This window comes from Schistocerca nitens, chromosome 10 (assembly GCF_023898315.1).
Source record: "Schistocerca nitens isolate TAMUIC-IGC-003100 chromosome 10, iqSchNite1.1, whole genome shotgun sequence".
Lineage (NCBI taxonomy): Eukaryota > Metazoa > Arthropoda > Insecta > Orthoptera > Acrididae > Schistocerca > Schistocerca nitens.
Window position 1 is genome coordinate 126540774 of NC_064623.1, and position 10840 is coordinate 126551613.

Here is a 10840-nt window from a genome sequence, read left to right on the forward strand (position 1 = left end):
TGAGAAGAAACATTTGGCACAAGAGAGGGATTCGTGGTGAGTTGTTTCAAACCAGTCAGAATTGATTACTTGAAAAGAAAAGTAATAATATGATGTAACATTGTGGTACTCAATTGATTACCTTAGGAAAGTCACACTCACACTGAAAGGATACAAACTTTGAACCAGCTGTTTTCCCTCCTCACCAGCTCACTGTTTCATGACCTGGAAGACCATACTAATACTAACCTAAGACCTTTTACAGATGATAGAGTTATGTGTAGGAGGTACTATATGAATAAAAGAAAGTTGCAAAAATTTCCATGCAGATCTTGATAACATTCCAAACAGGTGCAAAAATTAGCAGCTTGCTTTAAATGCGCAGAAATATAAAATTATGCACTTTATAATACACAAGCAAGTAGTAATCTATGACTACAATTGGAATCGGACAATTCACGCAAATGGGTCATTTTCAAAAATCGGGCGTATTTGGGTCCCAGGTCATAACATGCTTTATTTAAATGCATTTAAGTTGTTTTTTTCCAAATATCTTGAATTTAGTTTAAAACTATATTAAATCATTAATTTACTTATTTTTAAATAAAATTTTTCAATTTTATTAAAAATTTGAACAACAGTATGTGAGATCTCACCTCCATTACTTGTTCCCTACACCTATCTTAATCACATCATGTTAAATTGTATAAGGCATTATAAAGGGTTTTAATTTTTAAACAGTTTAACAATTAGAAAATTTTAACAACATGGTATTACTGTATTTTTTTTTAAAAACCCGGTCCCACGCTACATCCTCACCTCCTTGATTGAGATTTATTAGTTCAATAAATGTCTCATACAGTGTTCTAGTAGCTTTTTTCTCCATATAAGGGGAAGTGCAAGCAGCGATCTCATTAGGGTATTTGACCGTTTTCTGGACATTGTCTTAAATGATTAATTATGTAATTTTTTGCTCCTAACATGCTGTTGTTCATCTTAAATTTTAGTATTCTTTTATAAAAACGGAAATTAAATTCAAATAATTTGAATGTCCCCTAAAACGCTCTGTTCAAGTCCTTGTGACATCACTGGCTAGCTCGTTGTGCCTAATGTCACAATGCTAATTCACACTGATGTCATGTTTTGGAATTTACATTTTGGAAAATTGGTCACAAATGGTGTGTAGTACCATACTGTACAAATACATCTACAGAACCTCCTGAAACGTTGTTTTTAAGTGTTCCAGAGAATGAAAAGATGCTTAAAATGTGATTGCACTGTACCGGCAAACCGCCGCCATGTCAACACACAAGTTCACTAACTTAATTAAAAATATGTTGCACTGTGAAGTTAACCATTAATTTATCTCCAAGATATGCTCCCCCACATCATGTTCAATAAGGTATTTTCTAGTTAATGTGACCACACACATTTTACTACATTACAAACTATGTTTTTTTATCTTCATACTGTTTGGCTAGGATACTTATTGCTTAACTTTTGCAGTTTCATCATCTTACATAAGTATGAAGGAAGTCTGCTTCAAACGCTAATGTTAGTTTACACTAACCAACATCACAGCCCTTACATTTGTGGCACCTGAATGTTGTACACACTTTATTTCTCTCCGTATGACCTCATCCACTTACATCTCACCAGAAACCAATACAACAAAAGATCAGTATCATTCCAGGCAAAAATTAAACACTACGCAACAGTAATTCAGTGGAAGCACTTCATGGATCTGAATGCCTAACAATGAATAAAAGAGGTGAAAAAGAAAACCTGGAAAATAAAAAACGAAAAATACTCAGAAAAATTTTATGAGCACAAAAGAACTAGGATAACAACTGGACGAAGAGGAAAAGTCAAGATCTATAAAGAAATGTAGAAACAATTGCAGACATAGTAAGGAAGAGGAGATTAAAGTTTTACAGGCGAATTTGTAGAATGAATGACAATAGCCTAAAGAAGAAAATTTTTAATTTCATTTCCAAATTAAAAAACACTATAAGGTGGTTGGAAGAGACAAGAAGGGATTTGAGAAAACTTAACATCACAGAAGACACTGCACAGCACAGGCAAAATTTGTGGCTACTGTTCAATACTGCATGATTATATCTTAACTACGAGCAATGCTTTCCAAAAAAGTGAATAGTTTGTTTGCAAAGCAAATGCAGTTATCCTCTGTTATCCTTTTCTCAGACTAAGACTAATGAGAAGCTAGGTATAATACAGCCGACAATCTTAACAACTGTTACAATCAGTTCTTGCTAATGCTATTTTTGTATTTCGCATGGAAATGAAGTCCCATGCTTCTTGACAGAGCATAGGGGAACGATGCGGGAGACCCGTACTGCCGTACTACGCAAGGTCCTAAGGAGATGGTTTGCCATTGCCTTCCTCCGACCATAATGGGGATGAATGATGATGATGATGATGATGATGATGATGATGATGATGATGATGATGAAGATGAAGAAGATGACACTAACACCAGACATCTTGGGGCAGGTGAAAATCCCCGACTTCGCTGGGAATCGAACCCAGGACTCCGTTCTCAGGAATCGAGAACACTACCGTGAGACCACGAGCGGCGGACATTTATTTTGTGTAAAACTTTGAAAAGTAAATGACCCTTCCAGGATTTGAACATGGGCCCTCTCGCACGGCGGTCGAATATGCTGTCTGTTGCACCACAGAATGTCTGACAGATGCAGCATCTCTGCTGAGTGCCTCCTACAAAGGAAACCAACACTGAGTTTTACCAAGAACAATTTGTGCTTTGGGTCGTAGCTTATGACTGATAGTCAACGATCTAGCCATAATATATGGACTCATTAGCAAAAGTTCTATAGTTCCTTAGTTTCAAGTGATTTTAATGATGTTACAGGAAAAAGAATGTCTGCCATCGCACATATCATCGCTCCAAATGGGTGGAGCATATAGATGCATCGACTTTTGCAAGGCTTCCAATATCAGCTTTCACAAAATTCCTTTCAATTGTTACTTAAAAGTTGTAATTGCATTTTACATCACTAAATAGCTAAACTGTTAGTAGTAAAAGTACGTAAGAATGTTGTAACTTTGGTTAAAGCTACTTTAACACAAGTATAGCTTCATCTTACTCCTAGCCTGTGACGTCACCAGAGCATCAGCCAAGATAAGAGTGTTTTTGACCAAGTGGCCACATCTTCATAGTTAATGGTTTTTAAGCTTTAATTACATAAAAATAACATATTTTGTGATAATATTCTACTTAAATGTTGTAATCAATCAGAATAACAACGATCTGAACAATAATTTTAATATGAGAAAAGAGGCAATTTTTGGGCAGTTATAGTGTGGCTTGTATGACTGTAGAGTTTGAGTTAAATTATTACAGTGCCAAGAAGAAATATTAACTTTAATAATCATCACCTCCACTACGCTATTGTTTTGTGTAAGTTATAGTCCTTTATTATTTTTATTATTATAAACCGATAACACATTAACTGTAAATTAACACTAAGGGGATAGAAATTCCAACCTCAAAAGAAGCAGCTAAACATCTAATTTTGTGAATGTTTGTCACCTCCATTACTCACACCTCCCTGAAAACTGATCTTCACGGAGTTGAGAATGTAGTAATGGAGTGTTCCTTAGTGATTAAATGATAAAAATAAGTTCTTTTATTTGTCAAATTAGAAAAGCTATGTCCATATATAAGTGAGAAATTTATATTTTAGCTAGGCAGTGACTTTTTTTTTAAAAAAAAGATAGCTTAAGCTCTAACTTATGATTTTCAGAATATTAAAAGATTAGCCTCATGCACTGAAATGATCCTACTTTATTTACTTTTTAAAAAGTAGTACTGGAATTAAGCAGCTTATGTATGCTTGCTGAGTAGGTTTACATTAATGTTTCATATAGTAGCTCAATTGTTTTAGCTTTTAAAACTGTTCGCTGCTTTCACAAATTTGCTTCAAGCTATTTGTTGAGATTTTTAGGCCACTTTGTTTGTAATCCCTGAAAAAGAAGATGTCTCTCATATAGAATGATGTGAAATAATGACTCTTTTTAAATCCACCAAACATCAATAACCGAGAAAAGTATTAATTTGATGATTTGAAAAATTATAATATTTTGGTCTGATGTACTATTTGTATCTTGATCTATTTGTACTGTAATGAGTATAAACAATAAATAATGATTCATGTTATGTTTCAGTGACAATTACTAACCTCTAACTTACCCAATACTCAGATATTTTAGGCAGTTCTCACCTCCATTACTACCAAGCTCCCCTCCAGCTATGCTGTTAAACTTTTTAGTTGAAAAAAAAAGCCTTTTTTTGGAACCACTATTGGAGTAATGATTTACTTGATTGTGATAACATAAAAATATACAAAACTTAATTACTTTCAAAATTAAAAAAAAAATTTTTTTTACAAAATATGTCCGATTTTTGAGAATGACCCAAATGCTTGGATGTACTAATATGTGAGAATATAAAATGAAATTATCACAAAGGTTTAGTTGTAAATAAAGCAGCAGGAAGGATTCAGTTCACTGGTACAAAGCTGGGAAATTGCAATTTGTTCACAAAGGCGACTGATTACAAAACATTTGCACATCCCATCCATGTAATTTTTCTCCCCAAATTCTTATACTTGTGAAATAACACTGCCCAAATGTGAGAGATCATACATATCAGAATTAACAATAGATACTGAATATGTACAAAAAGGCAAAACTCCAAGGGTCAGTAGTTAGCTTGACTCCTGGGAGAGCTCCACAGAAATGCTGAGAAGCCTGACAATATATTGTGTCAGTCTGCGACGGTGTAAACAAATGAGAACGTGGATTGCCCAAGGGAAAAGAAGTGCAGCGGAGCACGAGCCCCACCTTCCTCTCACAGCACTGGTGGTCTACTTCCAAGTTCTGTGCTCTAGTGGAAGCAGAACTGATATAACAGTCATTACGATGGTGTCATGAGGGTTGTATCTGAACCCCATCATGGACCAGTACTGGTCTCCTCATTCATTGCAAAAGAAAGGCCAACAATGAGCAATGAACAATGCATAGCAAAGCAGAATACACACAGCACTCGCTAACAGCTACTGTGCAACCACTTGCCGAGGTCAGCAATGGCAGTGTGTGGTAGTTCAGGCACGACCTCTACCGATATCTTAAGTGAGCTTTGATCAAACCACCCCACCATAAAACTGCCACGATACAGTGTCAACATAACAGCAGCACTTCAAGATAGAAGCCAATTATCCCCCAAAAGACTACTTACTAAGTTTGAACACCCTGTATTAAGTGAATAATCTATGAATTGACTACAACCACCAAACTGCAGGGCATACAGAGACAAGACATTTAAGTGGTTACATATCCCAGGCTCCGCATATGAATGAAACAAAAAAAGTATAAACTCTACAACCCTGTGTACAGTAAAGGCTGGAGTGTACAGTAAAGGATGGAGGGTACTTTGCTGTCATGTTAGCCACATCCTTCCCTCTTCTACTCTTGTTGTAACCTTACAGTCCGTACAATAGACACACTATTTTCATTTTCTCATCACTCACATGCCGTGTTCTGTAAATCTCAGCAAGAAATAGGGCACTAAGGGGTGTAGAACAAGTCCAGTTACACAGCAGCTACTGCTGGCTACTTCTGTCGAATATACAAACAACAAATTGTGATTCGTGCTGCTCTACTCACCTTGATAATTGTGATATTGGATAACTGAAGCATTTAATGCCACTTCATCATGCCATCCAAGCTAACCTAGATCTCAGGCTATGCTATAGATCAGTATGTCACTACACACAAGATCTCTTAATCACATTGGCTCGGGCTTGGCTTTACCAACACCCAGTCACACCATCACCTTCCAAACTTACATAGACCCCTGACTATACTACAGTTCAATCTGTCATTACAATCTACATTTCTAAAACCTATACAACAGACACAAAATGAATATTGTCATTCCTGTGGTCTCCTTTCTGTTTGAACACTATGATGTCACACTCCACATCATCACTGCAATGTGGAATGAAGGTGATATCTGGTATCTAGGTTCAGTTCACCCACAAAAAGGGATCTTCGTTACATCACATATATTAGGAAAGAAACAACTAATGGAAAATCTGCAATGTAATAACAACATTATGAATTAGGACAGACTGCTACTCACAACATTCAGGAGGCACTGAGCAGCAGACATACACATTTCAAAGCACACGAGCTTGACCTCAGCACCCAGATATAACCGAGGGCACATGTGCGAGTATGAATTTGTCCAAGTTTTTCAATGTCTGAAGGATGCCTGTGTCTGATCGCTTACAAGGGAGCCTTCCCATTGCACCCCCCTCAGATTTAGTTATAAGTTGGCACAGTGGATAGGCCTTGAAAAACTGAACACAGATCAATTGAGAAAACAGGAAGAAGTTTTGTGGAACTGTGAAAAAATAAGCAAAATATACAAACCGAGTTGTTCACGGGCAGATAGGCAACATCAAGGACAATCGGAACGCAGGAGCGCCGTGGTCTCGTGGTAACGTGAGCAGCTGCGGATCGAAAGGTCCTCGGTTCAAATCTTCCATCGAGTGAAAAGTTTATTATTTTATTTTCAGTTTATGTGACAAACTCTTATATTTTCATCACTTTTTTGAGAGTTGTTATTACATCCACAAGAAAACCTAAATCGGGCAAGGTAGAAGAATCTTTTTACCCATCGCCAAGTGTACAAGTTAGGTGGGTCGACAACATATTCCTGTCATGTGACACACATGCCGTCACCAGTGTCGTATAGAATATATCAGATGTGTTTTCCTGTGGAGGAATCAGTTCACCTATGACCATGCGATCAAATGTTTTCGGATCCCATTGGAGAGGCACGTCCTTTCGTCTACTAATCGCACGGTTTTGTGATGCAGTCGCAAAACACAGACACTAAACTTATTACAGTGAACAGAGACGTCAATGAACGAACGGACAGATAATAACTATGCAAAAATAAAGAAAGTAAAATTTTCACTCCAGGGAAGACTCGAACCAAGGACCTCTCGGTCTACAGCTGCTCACGCTACCACGGGACCACGGCGCTCCTGAGTTCGTATAGTCCATGATGTTGCCTATCTGGCCCATGGACTACTCAGTTTGTATATTTTGCTTATTTTTTCACAGTTCCACACAACTTCTTCCTGTTTTCTCAATTGATCTGTGTTCAGTTTATCAAGGCCTATCCACTGTGCCAACTTATAACTAAATCTGAGGGGGGTGCGATGGGGAGGTTCCCTTGTTAGTCCAATTTTGATTGTGTCTGTCTGCCATTTGATGTGTACTCTAAGTGCTGAGTAGCTATCTACCCAAATCATATTGCTGTTAGGAGAAAAACAATTACTTTTAAAAGTTACGCCTGTTCCTCTTAAGCTAATGAGTTGCTGTTTTATCCAAATCTTTTAATAAAAGCGTTTACATTTCTTGACACAGAACACTATCAACTTTTATATACTAACAAAGTTATGACATGTTTCATGCAGACATTGTTAAGTGGAATTTGGATCCCCGAGACCAAATATTCTCATAAATGGTGGACGGTGTGGCTAACTATGTATTCTTTTATTTTGTTTTTCAGTATCTAAGGACTTTCAGTTTTCTGCCTGGCATCTACCAGCAACCTGTTTTAGATGTTTGTATCAGAACACACAACTCCTTTCTGGGCCCTAGAAAGGGATGTATAGTCTATATGGAAATTATTTATACTTTTAGTATCCTAATTGAAATTTGCAGTTCATCCTCAATTCACTCTTGTCATTAACCACAAATACCATTATGGAGAAAATGTACTGGCACATCAGTGTTAAGAATCACATGATCCCTGAAGAGGCTTCTGCAAGCTGTTCAATAACAATTACAGCTTCTGTACAAAAATTGTTTTTTTTATTTTTGCTGCACTACCACATAAGATTATACCATAGAACAGTACTAAGTGAAAGTATGGTAACAGTCATGTCTTCAAGGCAATGCAATGAAAGATCAGCAAGTTCGAAGTAAGCAGACTTGAGCCTTATGGTAAGCCTATCCATGCGCTTGTGCCACCTCAATTCATTACCAATCTAGATGCCTAAGAACTTCACACAATGAGCCACACCCAGTGTGTGCTCATTGATCTCTATTTTCAGTAACTATACAGCCATGTGTTTGAGATTGCTCGATATGAGCCTAAAAGATGAAGAGTTAAGCTGTTAGCTAAGAACCAGTTGGAAGGACATTCCATTCACCTCCTGGCTGTGGCTGGAATGGTCTTGTTTGGGCACTTTATCAGCATACTTGGGTTATCAGCAACCACCCCCATTTCTGAGAGCCCTTCAATGACCCAAGTAAATCATTTTCATGGGGAACAACACACCTTTTTCCCTGTGATCCCCACATAAGTTCCATCAACAATTCTTTAACTGCTGTCAGGTCAACTTAATAATTGTCTACAAATCCTGGAGCAGGTTGCAGCAGTAACTTGCAGATGCATTATGCCTTCCGAGAATTTTCCCAACAAATCTAGGTCTTCCATACTCCATCCCTAGCTCCAATAATGTGCGTTTGCTTTGTAGCACTGAGCCTTAGAGTGGGAAAATATTTCTGCACAGGAATACCTGACCAAAAAATTACAACCTACTATTTGTCCCCCCCCCCCTCACCCAACAAGGGCTTAACAGATCTAAAGGAAATTATACAAAGACCTCTCAGATAGTATAAAACATCTCATGGTAAAAATTATTTTCTAGATCTCTGTCTTTTTTTTCCCCTTTCTTTCTTTACTTACAGTCCTACCTTGGCAGCTATACTTTCTCCTTCCTAGACTTGGTAATGTCCGCCACTTTCTGTCCACTCGGTCCCCATTCACGTTCGCTGAAAAAGATATGGATCAAAATCAAAATATAGTATCCAATCAGAATATGTAGAATATACAAATATAGTACACAACTACATATTTTTGGATATATCTACACATCTAGTGTACTCTACACCATTCTTTGTAACTTTTTCACACAAACATGAAACACACTTCCTAAAAACCAAAATTCAAAATGACTTAAGAGTTATATATGTGGATGACATGCACCAAAATACCTGTCACAGATTTGCCTGTCATCTTACACAAATTTTCAGAATTTACCTTGTAGCCTTGTGATTGTTCTTACATGGGCTTTAGGCAAGTTTCTGTGCCTAACAGTTCACTGCTATAAAGACACTCATAGTAGTATCAAACTCAAACAAGTTCAGTGAGCTGTCAAAGACTGCATGGTATTCGTACCTTAGAGCTTGAATTTCCACAAGATAAAGTGTGTTACATACTGAATGAAGACATGGACTGGACTACACTCCAGAACAATATGTTACGACAACCTTTATTTTGCATTCACATTCATTGAATTCACCCAACTCATCCAAATTACCACTTTCCAACCAAACGTAGATCTCAAGCTATGCTACAAATCAGTATGTCATCACAACCAATATTTTTGGGAGGATCACTACCCCATTTTTATCAAAAGACGTAATTAACTATGATCGACTTCAAGAAACAGTCTATTGAGCTAGTAATATAATCAGTCACTCATGAAAATTGCAGTCTTATGCAATGACATCCAGTTTCCTACAAAATTGTGTGATCTGTAATAAATGTAGAAAGCCTTCTTCAGTAAAAGAGTTCAGCATTTGAAAGAACAAACTTGTCAAAGGATTCTCACACACACACACACACACACACACACACACACACACACACACACACACAGAGAGAGAGAGAGAGAGAGAGAGAGAGAGAGAGAGAGAGATCATATGTAATGTTTATTACACTTGTTTAACAAAATTTATATAATCAAAAGGGTCTCCTTTCTTCGACAATCCGAAATATCACGACCTAGCAGTAAGAATACTGGCACACAATACGCGACTTGATCACTTGATTGCATTCAAGTGTAGTTGGACCGTTCTCACAGTGTGTGCAATAAAGTTAGGGGTCCGAAATACTGATTGACAGTAACAAAATATTACAGGCTTAACCTACTACACCACTTCCTTCTGTTTTATACATGATGACATTTCTTTTCTTCTTACAATACACTTTCCTTACGGAACGACCTACAGGGAAACGGGCATGGTTGTGGATTCTTCGCAACTATTGTTGCCTTTAGGTTCAAACGACACATCAAAAAATTAATAAAAAAGGACGTGCTTCCAGTTCGATTTCTTAGAACTGCTTTCGTCGAACTTCGATCCGAGTTTCCATACCTAAAAAGAGGGCGTATATTGAGAGCATCAACTAGCCGTACCACAGCAATAAATAATTAGTTTTGTTACTGTATTCATCGCTGTCCGATAAACAATCGAAGAACATTATCTGCAATGACTGTTTCTAAGTGGAAAAAATGAGGCGGATAAGAAGTCAAAACCGAATCTAGATTCACTACTTCTTGATACTTCTACAATCCTTATATCCTGCTCAGATATCACACCCACTATTTCATGTAGTCAGGAAATGGATTCGGAGAAATTAAATAATTTCGCCACCCTGTAAGCTTGAGTTTCCTATTCCGTATTTATTACCTCTTCATTGTTAAAGATATCACCATCCGTAATGCAGTATTCACTTGACACTGCAATTTGTTACATTTACCGCTTGTGGTAGTAACTACGGTTAACGTCAATTGATGCTTCCTTGTTTATTGTGGCTCGTCCAATGACTCTCAAGTGCAGATGTGTAGTTCGTTGGTATCTCTGACACAGCTGTAGGAAGTGACGTGCGCCAAAGCTGTCGAGACGTGGAAGCGTATTGGAGGTGGCTAGGAGCGTGTCTCTGTTCGTG

General features: G+C 37.4%; 1 protein-coding gene across 3 annotated transcripts in view; it reads right to left on the bottom strand.

Moving 5' to 3' along the window:
- LOC126210462 (uncharacterized) overlaps window positions 1-10720 on the bottom strand; it is an 86669-nt gene extending 75949 nt beyond the window's left edge. The window contains exons 1-2 of one of the 3 annotated variants that reach the window (XM_049939696.1): window positions 10582-10720; window positions 8803-8880 (exon numbers count right to left, since the gene is read on the bottom strand). Coding sequence is in view for 1 of the 3 variants with exons in the window: in XM_049939695.1 (XP_049795652.1) it covers window positions 8795-8880; window positions 10308-10344 (123 nt within the window). In the remaining 2 variants the exon portion in view is untranslated. Of the gene's footprint in view, window positions 1-8794; window positions 8881-10307; window positions 10440-10581 lie in introns of those variants that run through there. The other 2 variants (XM_049939695.1, XM_049939697.1) reach the window with 2 other exon arrangements.
- Window positions 10721-10840: the final 120 nt, after the last annotated feature.